This window comes from Entelurus aequoreus, linkage group LG14, assembly GCF_033978785.1.
Source record: "Entelurus aequoreus isolate RoL-2023_Sb linkage group LG14, RoL_Eaeq_v1.1, whole genome shotgun sequence".
Classification (NCBI taxonomy): domain Eukaryota; kingdom Metazoa; phylum Chordata; class Actinopteri; order Syngnathiformes; family Syngnathidae; genus Entelurus; species Entelurus aequoreus.
Genome location: NC_084744.1, coordinates 57482703 through 57501032, shown reverse-complemented (window position 1 = coordinate 57501032; position 18330 = coordinate 57482703). Strand labels below are relative to the sequence as shown.

At 33.9% G+C, this 18330-nt stretch overlaps 1 protein-coding gene across 1 annotated transcript in view; it reads right to left on the bottom strand.

Annotated features, from left to right (window-relative positions):
• Positions 1 to 587: 587 nt before the first annotated feature.
• plcd1b (phospholipase C, delta 1b) overlaps positions 588 to 18330 on the bottom strand; it is a 50860-nt gene continuing 33117 nt past the window's right edge. Inside the window, exons 7-15 of the mRNA XM_062070303.1 lie at positions 17931 to 18075; positions 15842 to 15994; positions 15614 to 15766; positions 15377 to 15536; positions 13698 to 13814; positions 9954 to 10132; positions 4984 to 5116; positions 3009 to 3158; positions 588 to 859 (exon numbers count right to left, since the gene is read on the bottom strand). Coding sequence (XP_061926287.1) covers positions 768 to 859; positions 3009 to 3158; positions 4984 to 5116; positions 9954 to 10132; positions 13698 to 13814; positions 15377 to 15536; positions 15614 to 15766; positions 15842 to 15994; positions 17931 to 18075 — 1282 coding nt within the window. The 3' untranslated portion in view covers positions 588 to 767. The remainder of the gene's footprint in view (positions 860 to 3008; positions 3159 to 4983; positions 5117 to 9953; positions 10133 to 13697; positions 13815 to 15376; positions 15537 to 15613; positions 15767 to 15841; positions 15995 to 17930; positions 18076 to 18330) is intronic.

Sequence of the window (18330 nt, the reverse complement as noted above, 5' to 3'; positions counted from 1 at the left end):
TGTATACATACATGTATGTATACATACATACATGTATGTATACATACATACATGTATGTATGTATACATACATGTATGTATACATACATACATGTATGTATACATACATACATGTATGTATGTATACATACATGTATGTATGTATACATACATACATGTATGTATGTATACATACATGTATGTATACATACATACATGTATGTATGTATACATACATACATGTATGTATGTATACATACATACATGTATGTATACATACATGTATGTATGTATGTATACATACATGTATGTATACATACATACATACATGTATGTATGTATACATACATGTATGTATACATACATGTATGTATGTATACATACATGTATGTATGTATACATACATGTATGTATGTATGTATGTATGTATACATACATGTATGTATGCATGTATGTATGTATACATATATACATACATGTATGTATATATGTATACATATATACACATACATGCATGTATGTATACATATATACATGTATGTAGTGTCAAAAAAAATCTGGATTTTTTTTGTCAAAAAATTTCAGTCAATAAAAAGTTTGTCATGACAAAATATTATATTATGTTTACTGTGAATTGTTAAAATAGGACAAAGGATTAAAAAGGAAGGTACACACTTGCATCATGTCACCCTCCTTTAGAAGATTACTCCACTGGAATTATGCTGACAAAGCAAAACATGTTGGGAAAAAAACAGCATAATGGCAGAAGATGGCGGCTGATGGCGTCTTCACTCGGCGTCCACGACCATGATGTGTACAAAAAGTGCAGCTGCGGGGACGACGTCGCCATTTTTATTGAGCAGAGGCACGTGTCTGTAGCCTGTGTGGGAACAACAAGGTTACTTTACACGCTGGAAGACCATCAACTGGAGTTTGCAACGTAAGGAGATCCAAACAGATTCAGCTAGTAGTGCACATGATTGGCCACTAGGTGTCAGTGTAACGTCACAAGTCAATCTAGCGGCTAGAAAGGTGCTTCTATTGTGTACCAGGGTGTCCAAAGTGTGGCCCTGGGTCCATATGCGGCCTACAGAACATTTTAAAAATACTATTAAAATAACAAAACAAGAAAAGCGGGGTAAAATAGTAAACTGATGTAATAATGAGGGAATATTGACACTAATAACACAAAGCTGTTGTGTTTTTAAACAACAAATACTAACTGACCAGAAGCAATGTTATGAATTATTGTTCTATTAAAGGCTCAATTACTTCACATCAAATATTCCACTTTGAACAGTTTTTTGCGGGAAACATTGTGGTTTTCCCATTAAAAAAACAGGCACAAAACTAAAATAATTAAAACTATGTCAACGTTTGGATTTAAAGTTGATCCATCGATATTTAGGAGTTAACAGTGAAAAAAATAAAAAGGAGTTATTTAACACAAAATTGAGGGACGCCTTAAGGGTTAAAGTACATATTGCATTGGCCTCTGCTTGCTTTCATTTAGTCAAAAATGTTCTTGCATTCATCATTTGAAAATATATGTGTGTGACATTCTGACATTGGACAAAACAATTGGCTAGTTTTTTAAACAAAATAAATAAATAATGAATTTAAATTAGGCAAGCAAGTAATTTACTCAGGATGTCCAAAAAAATGAATTTTATTTATTTATTTTTTCACAATCTGTCCTGTCCAGCCGCTTAAATAAAAATCTACTCCAACATTGTTATACTAAACAAAGCCAGTTTTCTTTGAAGTAATATAGAAATTAATCAGAGGAGGAATGTAGTTATCAATATAAATTAATATATATTATATGCTGTATATATAATATGTAAATATTACATATGTTATATTGCTACTATTTTACATTTTTAGTCTACTTTTTATATATATATAAAAACACACACACAATATATATATTGTGTATGTATGTGCGTATATATATATATATATATATATATATATATATATATATACGCACATACATACACAATATATATATTATGTGTGTGTGTATATATATATATATATATATATATATATATATATATATATATATATATATATATATATATATTATACACACATACATACACAATATATATATTATGTGTGTGTATATATATATATATATATATAAAATACGCACATACATACACAATATATATATTATGTGTGTGTGTATATATATATGTATATATATATATAATATACGCACATACATACACAATATATATATTATGTGTGCGTATATATATATATATATAATATACGCACATACATACACAATTTATATATTATGTGTGCGTATATATATATATATATAATATACGCACATACATACACAATATATATATTATGTGTGTGTATATATATATATATGTATACACACATTATATATGTGTTATACATATATATATTATGTGTGTGTATATACATATATATATATATATAAATATATATATACACATACACATACATACACATATATATATATATTTGTATCTGTATATATATTTATATATATATATATACACACACATATACATATATATATGTATGTATGTATGTGTATATATGTATGTATGTATGTGTATATATGTATGTGTATATATGTATATTTTATATATATATATATATATATATATATATATATATATATATATATATATATATATATATATATATATATATATATATATATAAATAAATATTGATTTATTATGTTTTCACCCTCTTTTTGTGCCCTTGTGTGCATTACCCTTTCCATCCTTTATAACTGAGACACACCAATAATAAGCTTGTTGATAGATGTATTATAAAAGTCCTGATAGGAAGTTGTCATTTGCTATCTTTGTTACATCTTTGTGACCCGGGACAATGCACATGAATAAACATCAAATGGAACTGGCAGCCAATGTTATTAAAAAGTATTGATTTGGATTTGGTGTGTTGGCCAAAGATTGTGCAGGCCTTTAAGTAAGTGATGGGACAAAAAGAAAGGCAAGAGGACTCACCCATCTTCAAACTGTTGAAAGGAAGTGTGTACTGCGCCACAAACTCGTTATCAGACGTGGAGTCGTGGTCCTGCACCAGGAAGCGCACCAGGGCCAGGTCTGGGACGTAGATGTCGAACTGGAAATTCTCATTCCATGCCGGGTTGAAGCCTGCGACACAAAGAAAGAATGCATTCAGTTGTAGGGGATTGGGACTACATGCTGCTCAAACATGCACCTGCAAGGAAGCACTCAAGCTAATGTGCTAACAATACGTGTGTGTGTGTTGCACACTTCTTTAGCGTAACATGAGCACTTCCACACCACCAAAGTAGGCCGTCCAGGTATTTGTTTTAATTCATTCAACAATTCAAACATACAATTACAACATATTGTCATTCTCGTGACAAACGTGACAGCTACTTTTGTGTTTAACGTCACTCAGGGGAGTTTAATCATTTTGCAACGCAGTCTGCTGAAAAGGAGGGAAAGCGCCACTCTACACAGCGACTGACGCCGGTGGTCAAAGTTGGGAGTTGCCACTAAACACATTTTAAGATAGTCGACACTCTACTGCCATCTGGCGGCTAGAGTGCATAGTGCCGTCCCCAATTTGTCACGTTTCATGTGTCAGGTAAACCGCCACAAACGGGGCTGAGGAAAACTAGTGCAAAACTTTCGAGACTTATAATTGTATTTTGTTAAATTATATTATTTTTTCTTAAAAATTTAAAAAAAAAGTATGTTATTTTATTTTATTAATAATATAATTTAACAAAATACAATTATATTATTTTTAAAAAAAATTTTTATATATTTTTTAAATAATTGTATTTTGTTGAATTACATTTTAAAAAAACAACGAATATATATATATATACACGTGTGTATACATGTATACACACGTGTATATATATACGTGTGTATACATGTATATACACGAATATATATATATATATGTATATATATATATATATATATTCGTTGTTTTAAAAAAAATATAATTCAACAAAATACAATTATTTAAAAAATATATATATATATAAAAAAAATGTTTTTAAATAATATAATTGTATTTTGTTAAATTATATTATTAATAAAATAAAACATACTTTTTTTTTTAATTTAAAAAAAAAATATATATATAATTTAACAAAATACAACTCGAAAGTTTTGCACAAAAAAAAAAAAATGTATTAATATAAAAATATATATTTTTAATATATAACTATAATATGTCCATCCATCCATCCATTCAGTATAATGTTGGAGTAGAATTTTATTAAAATGGCTGGACAGATTTTGGAAAATCTACTGGTCTCACTTAGCATTTCACCATGTGCCAAATAAAATAGCTATGAGGTCGGTAGGCACAACCCAAATTAAATGTTTTTATTTTTAATATATAACTATAATATGTATATTATTAATATAGACAATACATATTTTAATATAATTCAACAAAATACAAATATTGTATATTTATATCTCTACTGGTTTAACGTTGCCCCATTTGTCAGGGTTTTCCTGACACATGAAACGTGGCAAATGGGGGGTGAACCATCTATTGTAGCTGCCAGATGGCAGTATGGTGTCGTGTACGTACGCCTACAGTAGGCGCCTACAGTGTGCCTAATGTACAGAATAATTTGGGTTGTGCTTACCGACCTCATAGCTATTTTATTTGGCACATGGTGAAATGCTAAGAAGTGAGACCAGTAGATTTTCCAAAATCTGTCCAGCCACTTTAATAAAATTCTACTCCAACATTATACTACACAAAGGCAGTTTTCTTGGAAGTAATATAGAGGAGGAATGCAGTGTAGACTGCAATATGACGCCCTATAGTCCGGAAAATACGGTTCTTCCTAAATATTGGAAAAGGTTGTCAATACGATACACGAACACAAAATAGGACTTCAAGGAGAAAGAAATGGATGACATTGCAAGAAGAGGTCTTTTTAAAGTGGTATGTACATGAAGGGTAACACCGTACCGTTGTTTTCAACCGTACTGGTCTCTTTCACCGCCACGTCAGCCGGCGCGCCGTAGACCTCCACCTTCACCAGCGGGTCCACGATGGACGACGACTTGTTGTTCACTTTGGGGAGCTGCTGAGCCGATATCACCTGGTGACACATGATGTACGTTTACAACGGGGCAGGAGTGGAACAGTACGATATCACCGTTTTGTTCAGTGGGTCTCAGTTTGAAAAAGTTATTAATTGTATCATTTTTCTTTTAATAAAAAATGAAAACGGGTCCCACGGACCCGAACACTGCACAAGGGTTAAATAGTTTATAACCGGCCGCATTTTCTCTTATTTAACATTGACGAGTCCCACTAGACCAGGGGTCACCAACCTTTTTGTAGCTGCGGACCGGTCAACGCTTGAAATAATCTAATAATTTATGCACAGACAAGATGTGTACATTTCAAAATAATACTTAGAACCATTTTTTGGCGACCACTAAGTTGTCGTTATATTTCAGCTTTATAAAAGGGAACTTCAACGTCTAAACAGTACAGTATGTACTTTATTATTACATATGTAACTCTCTTAAGGGTAATCTAATAATTTATGCACAGATGAGATGTGCCAATATCAAAATATTACATTCAATCACTTTTTGGCAACCACTAAGCTGTCGTTTGAGTTATATTTTATCTTTTTAAAGGGGAACTTCAACGTGTAAATAGTACAGTATGTACTTTATTATCATATGTGTAACTCTCTTAAGGGTAATCTAATAATGAATGCACAGATGAAATGTGTCAATATCAAAATATTACATTAAATCACTTTTTGGCAACCATTAAATTGTTGTTATATTTCATCTTTTTAAAAGGGAACTTCAACATGTAAACAGTACAGTATGTACTTTATTATCATATGTGTAACTCTCTTAAGGGTAATCTAATAACGAATGCACAGATGGGATGTGTCAATCTCAAAATATTACATTGAATCACTTTTTGGCAACCACTAAATTGACGTTTGAGTTATACTTCAGCTTTTTAAAGTGTACTTCAACATTTTAACAGTACAGTATGTACCTTATTGTCATATATGTAACTCTGTTAAGGGTAATCTAATAATTTATGCACAGACAAGATGTAGAAATTTCAAAATAATACTTAGAACCATTTTTTGGCAACCACTAAGTTGTCGTTATATTTCAGCTTTTTAAAAGGGAACTTCAACGTCTAAACAGTACAGTATGTACTTTATTATTACACATGTAACTCTCTTAAGGGTAATCTAATAATTTATGCACAGATGAGATGTGCCAATATCAAAATATTACATTTAATCACTTTTTGGCAACCATTAAGTTGTCGTTATATTTCAGCTTTTTAAAAGGGAACTTCAACGTGTAAACAGTACAGTATGTACTTTATTATTACATATGTAACTCTCTTAAGGGTCATCTAATAATGAATGCACAGATGAGATGAGCCAATATCAAAATATTACATTGAATCACTTTTTGGCAACCATTAAGTTGTCGTTATATTTCAGCTTTTTAAAAGGGAACTTCAAAGTGTAAACAGTACAGTATGTACTTTATCATCATATGTGTAACTCTGTTAAGGGTAATCTAATGTATGCACAGATGAGATGAGTCAATATCAAAATATTACATTAAATCACTTTTTGGCAACCATTAAATTGTTGTTATATTTCATCTTTTTAAAAGGGAACTTCAACGTGTAAACAGTACAGTATGTACTTTATTATCATATGTGTAACTCTCTTAAGGGTAATCTAATAATTTATGCATAGATGAGATGTGTCAATATCAAAATATTACATTGAATCACTTTTTGGCAACCACTAAATTGACGTTTGAGTTTTATTTCAGCTTTTTAAAGGGTACTTCAACATTTTAACAGTACAGTATGTACTTTATTGTCATATATGTAACTCTGTTAAGGGTAATCTAATATTTTATGCACAGACAAGATGTAGACATTTCAAAATAATACTTAGAACCATTTTTTGGCAACCACTAAGTTGTAATATTTCAGCTTTTTAAAAAAGAACTTCAACATGTAAACAGTACAGTATGTACTTTATTATTACACATGTAACTCTCTTAAGGGTAATCTAATAATTTATGCACAGATGAGATGTGCCAATATCAAAATATTACATTCAATCACTTTTTGGCAACCATTGAGTTATCGTTATATTTCATCTTTTTAAAAGGGAACTTCAACGTGTAAACAGTACAGTATGTACTTTATTATCATATGTGTAACTCTGTTAAGGGTAATCTAATGTATGCACAGATGAGATGAGTCAATATCAAAATATTACATTTTATCACTTTTTGGCAACCACTAAGCTGTCGTTGGAGTTATATTTGATCTTTTTAAAAGGGAACTTCAACATGTAAACAGTACAGTATGTACTTTATTATTACATATGTAACTCTCTTAAGGGTAATCTAATAATTTATGCACAGATGGTATGTGTCAATATCAAAATATTACATTCAATCACTTTTTGGCAACCATTAAATTGTTATATTTCAGCTTTTTAAAAGGGAACTTCAACATGTAAACAGTACAGTATGTACTTTATTATTACATATGTAACTCTCTTAAGGGTAATCTAATAATGAATGCACAGATGAGATGTGCCAATATCAAAATATTACATTCAATCACTTTTTGGCAACCATTAAGTTGTTGTTATATTTCAGTTTTTTAAAAGGGAACTTCAACGTGTAAACAGTACAGTATGTACTTTATTATCATATGTCTAACTCTCTTAAGGGTAATCTAATAATTTATGCATAGATGAGATGTGTCAATATCAAAATATTACATTGAATCACTTTTTGGCAACCACTAAATTGACGTTTGAGTTTTATTTCAGCTTTTAAAGGGTACTTCAACATTTTAACAGTACAGTATGTACTTAATTGTCATATATGTAACTCTGTTAAGGGTAATCTAATAATTTATGCACAGTCAAGATGTGTAAATTTCAAAATAATACTTAGAACCATTTTTTGGCGACCACTAAGTTGTTGTTATATTTGATCTTTTTAAAAGGGAACTTCAACGTCCAAACAGTACAGTATGTACTTTATTATTACATATGTAACTCTCTTAAGGGTAATCTAATAATTTATGCACAGATGAGATGTGCCAATATCAAAATATTACATTCAATCACTTTTTGGCAACCATTAAGTTGTCGTTATATTTCAGCTTTTTAAAAGGGAACTTCAACGTCTTAACAGTACAGTATGTACTTTATTATCCATATGTGTAACTCTGTTAAGGGTAATCTAATAATTTATGCACAGATGAGATGTGTCAATATCAAAATATTACATTTAATCACTTTTTGGCAACCACTATGCTGTCGTTTGAGTTATATTTCATCTTTTTAAAAGGGAACTTCAACGTGTAAACAGTACAGTATGTACTTTATCATATATGTAACTCTTAAGGGTAATCTAATGTATGCACAGATGAGATGAGTCGATATCAAAACATTACATTTTATCACTTTTTGGCAACCACTAAGCTGTCGTTTGAGTTATATTTTATCTTTTTAAAAGGGAACTTCAACGTGTAAATAGTACAGTATGTACTTTATTATCATATGTGTAACTCTCTTAAGGGTAATCTAATAATGAATGCACAGATGAAATGTGTCAATATCAAAATATTACATTCAATCACTTTTTGGCAACCATTAAATTGTTGTTATATTTCAGCTTTTTAAAAGGGAACTTCAACATGTACACAGTACAGTATGTACTTTATTATCATATGTGTAACTCTCTTAAGGGTAATCTAATAACGAATGCACAGATGGGATGTGTCAATCTCAAAATATTACATTGAATCACTTTTTGGCAACCACTAAATTGACGTTTGAGTTATACTTCAGCTTTTTAAAGGGTACTTCCACATTTTAACAGTACAGTATGTACTTTATTGTCATATATGTAACTCTGTTAAGGGTAATCTAATAATTTATGCAGACAAGATGTGTAAATTTCAAAAAAATACTTAGAACCATTTTTTGGCGACCACTAAGTTGTTGTTATATTTCATCTTTTTAAAAGGGAACTTCAACGTGTAAACAGTACAGTATGTACTTTATTATCATATGTCTAACTCTCTTAAGGGTAATCTAATAATTTATGCATAGATGAGATGTGTCAATATCAAAATATTACATTGAATCACTTTTTGGCAACCACTAAATTGACGTTTGAGTTATACTTCAGCTTTTTAAAGTGTACTTCAACATTCTAACAGTACAGTATGTACTTTATTGTCATATATATAACTCTGTTAAGGGTAATCTAATATTTTATGCACAGACAAGATGTAGAAATTTCAAAATAATACTTAGAACCATTTTTTGGCAACCACTAAGTTGTAATATTTCAGCTTTTTAAAAGGGAACTTCAACATCTAAACAGTACAGTATGTACTTTATTATTACACATGTAACTCTCTTAAGGGTCATCTAATAATTTATGCACAGATGAGATGCGTCAATATCAAAATATTACATTCAATCACTTTTTGGCAACCATTGAGTTGTCGTTATATTTCATCTTTTTAAAAGGGAACTTCAACGTCTTAACAGTACAGTATGTACTTTATTATCATATGTCTTACTCTCTTAAGGGTAATCTAATAATGAATGCACAGATGAGATGTGTCAATATGAAAATATTACATTTAATCACTTTTTGGCAACCACTAGGCTGTCGTTTGAGTTATATTTCATCTTTTTAAAAGGGAACTTCAACGTGTAAACAGTACAGTATGTACTTTATTATCATATGTCTAACTCTCTTAAGGGTAATCTAATAATGTATGCACAGATGAGATGTGTCAATCTCAAAATATTACATTGAATCACTTTTTGGCAACCACTAAATTGACGTTTGAGTTATATTTCAGCTTTTTTCAGCACTGACCATCACATGGAGCGTCTTGTGCCTGAGCCAGTCTCCTCGGGTCAGAGTGATGGGGTCGAAGTCCGTGGCCGTGCTCCTCATGTAGGTGGGCTTCAGGATGTAGCCGCTCTTTCCGTTGGCAAGGAACCTGCCCTGGTTCAAGTCCATGTCCGGGCAGCTGGTCTGGAAGTTTAAAGCCACTAGGAGGGGCAAAAGGGAGCGGACAAAGATGAGGACTAATGGCCTTTGTTGTGCTGTGTGTCCACTAGTGTTGTAACCATACCGGTACTAAAATTTCGATAATTTTCGGTACTTTTCTAAATAAAGGGGACCACAAAAAAATTGCATTATCGGCTTTATTTTAACAAAAAATCTGAGGGTACATTAAACATATATTTATTATTGCAATTTAGTCCTTGAATAAAATAGTGATCATACTAGACAACTTATCTTTTAGCAGTAAGTAAACAAAGACTCCTACCGTATTTTTCGGACTATAAATAGCAGTTTTTTTCATAGTTTGGCCGGGGGTGCGACTTATACTCAGGAGCGACATATGTGTGAAATTATTTACACATCAGTGTAAAATATCAACTAATATTATTTATCTCATTCACGTAAGAGACTGGACGTATAAGATTTCATGGTATTAGGAGTGACAGATTGTTTGGTAAACGTATAGCATGTTCTATATGTTATAGTTATTTGAATGACTCTTACCATAATATGTTACGTTAACATACCAGGCACGTTCTCAGTTGGTTATTTATGCCTCATATAACGTACACTTATTCAGCCTGTTGTTCACTATTCTTTATTTATTATGGACCGAGTCCCTTTGGGACAGAGGACCCTATTGAATTTCTAGCGTTTTATTATTATACCGCCGCCTCTTTGAGCTGTAATTTGACCCCCTTAACATGCTTCAAAACTCACCAAATTGGACACACATCAGGACTGGCGAAAGTTGCGATCTAATCAAAAAACCAAACCTCAAAACTGCGCTCTAGCGTCCCCTAGGAAGAAAACACAGACAAAACTGCCTGTAACTCCCAGTAGGAATGTCGTAGAGACATGAAACAAAAACCTCTATGTAGGTCTCACTTAGACCTAGTTTTCATACACTGACAACCCCCAGCAAAAATCAACAGGATTTGCAATTCCCCCTTCAAAACAAAAGTTGTGTAAAAACAGTCACCTTTTTTCAAACATCATCTCCTCTGAGCGCGTTTGTTGTGTCGACTTCAAATTAGCACAGGAGAGAGATTGAACCCTTCTGATTAAAAGTTGATGAAAGAGTTTTAATTACTGCTCGGGTTTGGATTTTATGAGCCCTCAAAGTCGGTCACGTCCATCGCTGCTTGCAGCTTTCATTTTAAATTGCCTTTCAAATGTCTATTCTTGGTGTTGGTTTTTATCAAATAAATTTACCCAAAAAATGCAACTTATACTCCAGTGCGACTTATATATGTTTTTTTTCCTTCTTTATTATGCATTTTCAGCCAGTGCGATTTATACTCCGGAGCGACTTATACTCCGAAAAATACGGTAATTAGTGTGCTGACGTATGCAGTAAAGTACTGTATTTATCATTCTATTATTTTGTCAACTATATTAAGGACAAGTGGTAGAAAATTAACTATTAATCTACTTGTTCATTTACTGTTAATATCTGCTAACTTTCTCTTTTTAACATGCTCTGTCTACACTTCTGTTAAAATGTAATAATCACTTATTCTTCTGTTGTTTGATACTTTACATTAGTTTTGGATGATACCACAAATTTGGGTATCAATCCGATACCAAGTAGCTACAGGATCATACATTGGTCATATTCAAAGTCCTCATGTGTCCAGGGACGTATTTACTGAGTTTATAAACATAATATACTTTTTTTTTTTTAAACGAAAGAAGATGTGATGCCAAAAAATATTGATGTAATCATAGTAGTATCGACTAGATACGAGCCTGTACTGATATCATTACAGTGGATGTTAGGTGTAGATCCATCAATGGCGTTTGTTTACATTTTGATGCTGGTGAGCTACAGTGTGTAGTGAAGCATGTTTAGCTAGTCCTCGTCCTGCAGTGAATTGTTTTTGTTTGCGGATGACTCTGCCCTGCTGGTATCCGGCAAGGACAAGTCACAGGTGGAGAAAATCCTCAGTGCTGAGCTCTGTAGAACTTGCACCTGGCTCGCTGACAACAAGCTATCCATACACTTGGGTAAAACAGAATCCATCCTGTTTGGGTCCCACATCAACCTTAAGAAAGTCAATGACTTCACCATAAAAGTGGGTGACATTGTTATCACCAGGAAAGATGAGGTCACCTACCTAGGTTCCATTCTAGAGGCTAACCTTTCCTGTGATAAAATGGCAACCAAGGTAATCAGAAAGGTTAACCAACGAACGAGATTTCTCTACAGAATCTCCTCTCTGGTCAACAAAAGCACCTTGAGGATTCTGGCGAAACTCTCGTTCAACCCTTTTTCGATTACGCATGCACCTCCTGGTAACCTAGCACCTCCAAAACCCTCAAATCTAGACTCCAAACATCTCAGAACAAGCTAGTCAGATTACTTCTAGACCTCCACCCCAGATCCCACCTCACTCCTACCCACTTCTCTAAAGTGGGCTGGCTCAAGGTGGAGGACAGAGTTAAACAACTTGCACTGAGCCTAGTCTATAAAATCCACTACACCCCCCTGATACCGAAGTACATGTCAAACTACTTCCTTAACGTAAATGACCGGCATAACCACAACACCAGGGGGAGCTCCACTAACCACGTTAAACCCAGATTCCGAACTAACAAAGGTCTTAACTCATTCTCTTTCTATGCCACATCAATGTGGAATGCGCTCCCAACAGGTATAAAAGAAAGGGCATCTCTATCCTCCTTCAAAACCGCAATAAAAGTTCACCTCCAGGCAGCTACAACCCTAAACTAACACCCTCCCCGGATTGCTAATAATCAAATGTAAACAATCAAATGCAGATACTTTTTCTTTTTCTTATGCCTTCTGATCTCTCTCTCTCTCTCTCTCTCTCTATGTCCACTACTTGATGTCCATACCCCCCCCCCCCACGCCCCCACCCCCTCCACACCACTGATTGTAAATAATGTAAATAATTCAATGTGATTATCTTGTGTGATGACTGTATTATGATGATAGTATATATCTGTATCATGAATCAATTTAAGTGGACCCCGACTTAAACAAGTTGAAAAACTTATTCGGGTGTTACCATTTAGTGGTCAATTGTACGGAATATGTACTTCACTGTGCAACCTACTAATAAAAGTCTCAATCAATCAATCAATCAATCAATAATGATACTTGTAAGAAACTTACTTTATTTGTCGCAATGGAGGCGAGGATTAGTGATTTAACGGCGGAGGGACGTTAGCCTCTAGCTAGCTAGCCAGCCATGTCTTAAAGCATCTCTTCCTGAGTGTGTTTCAGTGTTATAACTTCACCTTTATTGTTAGTTTTTAAGCCAAAATGCGTCCGTTCTCCCTTTTCTGTCTACACACTGTGTCTGCTTGTAAGTACTCTGTGATTGTGCGCTGCCGAACATGCTCGTAAACCAGCAATCGTCGTGACATTGCTGGTTTCGGTACGTTTCAGAGGCGGTATAATACCGAAAATGATTCATTAGTATCGCTAATGAATACTCTACTAATACCGGTATACCGTACAACCCTAGTGTCCACACTACAACATTGTGTCCATTTACGTATCGTAATGTGTCCACGTACCAATTTGGCAGCCGGCGTTCCACAGAGGCACAGGGTTGTAGTTGGAGGAGTCGGCCCTGGAGCCTGCAGGATAGACCCGGCTCAGCTTGTCCGCGTTATGACGAATGTACGCGTTCGCTGTAGAAGCAAACACACACAGCAAAAATAATCAAATACCTTACAGCAGATTTCTCCTTTTTTTTTTTTTTTTTTTTTTTAAATGCTATTTGGTAACAGTAGAAGAGAAAGTCAAACAAATACAAATAGACGGAGTAGATATTGAAAGGGTAAAAGAAAACACACTTTTGGGTGTAATAATAGATGATAAAATGAATTGGAAATCTTATGTACAAAATATACAATATAAAGTGGCAAAAAACATGTCACTAATGAATAAAGCTAAACATGTTCTAGAGCAGGGGTCACCAACGTGGTGCCCGCGGGCACCAGGTAGCCCGTAAGGACCAGATGAGTAGCCCGCTGGCCTGTTCTAAAAATAGCTCAAATAGCAGCACTTACCAGTGAGCTGCCTCTATTTTTTAAATTTTATTTATTTACTAGCAAGCTGGTCTCGCTTTTAATTCTAAGAGAGACAAAACTCAAATAGAATTTGAAAATCCAAGAAAATATTTTAAAGGCTTTGTCTTCACTTGTTTAAATAAATTCATTCATTTTTTTACTTTGCTTCTTATAACTTTCAGAAAGACAATTTTAGAGAAAAAATACAACCTTAAAAATTATTTTAGGATTTCTAAACACATATACCTTTTTACCTTTTAAATTCCTTCCTCTTCTTTCCTGACAATTTAAATCAATGTTCAAGAATTTTTTTTTTTTATTGTAAAGAATAATAAATACATTTTAATTTAATTCTTCATTTTAGCTTCTGTTTTTTCGACGAAGAATATTTGTGAAATATTTCTTCAAATTTATTATGATTAAAATTCAAAAAAAATATTCTGGCAAATCTAGAAAATCTGTAGAATCAAATTTAAATCTTATTTCAAAGTCTTTTGAATTTCTTTTAAAAATTTTGTTCTGGAAAATCTAGAAGAAATAATTATTTGTCTTTTTTAGAAATATAGCTTGGTCCAATTTGTTATATATTCTAACAAAGTGCAGATTGTATTTTAACCTATTTAAAACATGTCATCAAAATTCTAAAATTAATCTTAATCAGGAAATATTACTAATGATGTTCCATAAATTCTTTTTTAATTTTTTCAAAAAGATTCGAATTAGCTAGTTTTTTTGGGGGTTTTTTTCGGTTGAATTTTAAAGAGTCGATTATTGAAGATAAACTGTGTTTCAAAATTTAATTGTCATTTTTTTCGTGTTTTCTCCTCTTTTAAACCGTTGAATTAAGTGTAAACATCATTAATTATTAATAATAACATAGAGTTAAAGGTAAATTGAGAAAATTGGCTATTTCTGGCAATTTATTTAAGTGTGTATCAAACTGGTAGCCCTTCGCATTAATCAGTACCCAAGAAGTAGCTCTTGGTTTCAAAAAGGTTGGTGACCCCTGTTCTAGACCAAAAACCACTTCATATTCTTTATTGCTCGCCAGTGTTACCATATCTGAGTTATTGTGCAGAAATATGGGAAACAACTACAAATGTGCGATTCATTCACTAACTGTGTTACAAAAAAAATCAATTAGAATAATACGTTAGCGGCAATGTAAACGTCTTCCTTACCCGTCTCCTCTGCAAGGGCAACTGCCTTCTTTTCTTTAAAGGACGACATCTCGTAGAAGCTCAGGTTTTTCTTGGCATCGTCGAAGCCGTGGAAGTGGACGCTCTTACAGTAGATCACCATGTCGGACAGCTCTTTGGCTAGCTTCAGTTTCTTTTTCTTCTGCATCATTCATTTAAATCATACGTACATATATAAATCGACTCAAATTCTGGATTATACGACTATTTTTCACTTACCTTACGCTTTTCTTCTTCTTCCGGTTCCTCATCATCATCAGATTCGTCTTCTTCTGTAACTTCAGCGTCATCAATCTCTGTCGCCTCGGAAGCAAAAACGGCCTCCAGTTTGTTCAACCTCTTGGCCTTGATCAAGAACTTCCTCTTCATCTCCTAGTTGAAACATTGGAGCAGCGTGAGGGGCAGGTATCGACACAAGGGGGAACTACTCAGTGGCAGGACACGCACCTCAGGGGAGGGGAAGTCTGTAGGCATGCCGTCACCCAGGGGTGACGTGACCAAGGCGCTGCCCAGGATGGAACTCAAGTGCTGGGCCATGACTTTCTGCTGCTCCACACTGCAGTGGTTCTCCAGGGAGAGGATGACCGGGTATTCAGAAGTCTGTAATCGGCACATACACGGTGATAAAATTGGGGCGTCCAAACTTTTTCCACTGAGCATATTATTACACAACTTTTATGCTTAAGGGCCGTTGCTATAATTATTGTCAATTGTGCCGAAGTGGTATTTTTCTTTGTCTGTGCAAAGCTGGCAATCCAAAAGATTGCAAGCCAGTCTGGTATCAGTGTTTGTGTCCAGGATCGGCCTGCTGACTGCCGAGGCCGAACACCGCCGTGATGCAGACAGAGCAGAGACAAGGCGATATCACCAGCATCAATACATTGGCATTTTTGTATAATCATTAAGGGTGTAACGGTACGTGTATTTGTATTGAACCGTTTCGGTACGGGGGTTTTGGTTCAGTTCGGAGGTGTACTGAACGAGTTTCCACACGGACATATTAAGTAGCGTAACGCAAGTTGTGTAAACAATGCACACAGAGGCACAACACACGGCAGGCTACGATAGACTGACCATACGTCCTCTTTTCACCGGACATGTCCTCTTTTTGCGGAGCTGTTTCTTAAATGCCTCAAATGTCCGGCATTTTGAGTTAGGGTTGCGTGTATTTTCAATGTACGTTCAGGGTTAAGAAGGGGTTAAAAACAAAACAAATTGTGCGCGCAGCAGCATTGGTGAGGGAGGGGCAGAGACAAAGAGCGAGAGAGTTATGATAAACGCGCATGCGTCGCCAGGCTCTGCTTTTTATCATAGATTTATCAGATTTAATTTTTTATTATCTATAGCAGGGGTGTCAAACAGCTAATGTTTTAAAGGCCCACGGCACATTCTAAAAATACTATTGAAATAAACAAAAACATAACAAAATTGAAATAAAAAAGCTTAAAGGTTAAATGTAATTTAGAAAAAGTTGCAATGTTGACTAATAAAACAAAGCTGTATTTTTTTTCTTTCAAACTGTCATTGCTCAAAACATAATATTGAATCAAAATCAATGTTATTATGAATTATTGACCTATCCAAGGTTCCCATTACTTCACATCAAATATTCCACTAAGAAAAATATTTTTGGTATAAGATTTTGCAAATTTGGTAAATAAATAACCCAAAAATGTATATTTTGTTGTTTTCTTACTGTACCGAAAATGAACCGAACCGTGACCTCTAAACCGAGGTACGTACCGAACCGAAAATGTTGTGTACCGTTACACCCCTAATAATCATATATTGTGTCTAACTGGAGTTGTCGAGATTACCCCCTTCCCTCAGCGACAGCTTCAGTGATGTAAACAGGGACCTCCCAAATAAATAGAGGAAGCACGCAGGCTGGACTTTTAGAACGTAGTTTGGATCTGCAACTAGAATACAGCCCAAAACACGTGTCTCCTCATTGAGCCGAATTGAACTCTGTCTCTGCATGATTCCTTTGTGAGTAATGACAGTTTAAAAAATAAGAAAATCCCATTGAAATATTTGGGGATCCAAAAGGGCCCCACTCATTAAAGTGTCAAAAATAAGTCATACAATTTAGTTTTTTTACTCAACACTTAAATCTCTAAATCAACTTCAGATCCATCTGGTGATTCCAAGTTGTTGTTTTTACATTTTGTTTTATGCCCATTTTTTCCAAATAAATTATATCCCCAAAAAATATTCAAATACAAGTAGAATATTAAATGTGTAGTAATTGGAATCTTGAATAGGTCAATAATTCATCAAATTGATTTTGATTTATTACTTCCTGAACATTGACAAATTTAAATAGTCGACATTGCATCTTTTTCTCGTTACTTATCGGTTTGCTTTTTCATTCAACTTTTTTTTTTATTTTAAATTTATTTTTTAATTTTTATTATTATTATTAATTTTTTTATTTTAAATAGTATTTTTAGAATGTGCCGCAGGCAGTTAAAAAATTAGCTGCTGGCCGCACTATGGACGGTGTTAGAATATACTTGGGGATACTTAAGCGCACCTTAAAGGCGAACTCCTTGATGGCTTTAATGGCGTCCTTAAAGAGGATCTTGGAGGTGAGCGTGTAGCCGTGGTAGATCTCCGGCTCGTTGTCTGATCCATCCCAGCAGTCCAGCTCCACACAGCGGCAGCCCTTCACCAGAGCCCTGCGAGAAACGTGAGAATTACATCATTACACTTGCACAAATCAACATGTAAGATAAGGAGTAGAATAAAACAGAGCTCATTTAGAAACATTATTTTGTGGGCATTCTTATTTACGTGTCTTCACTTCCACTGTATTTTCCCCGCCATCTTTGTTGTAGTTAGCGCTTTCACAGCGAGTCTACTGAAAAGCTATGAGTTCGAACTACTTTGTATTAAACATGGCAACAGCGGAGGATGCATGTGCATGTACGAGC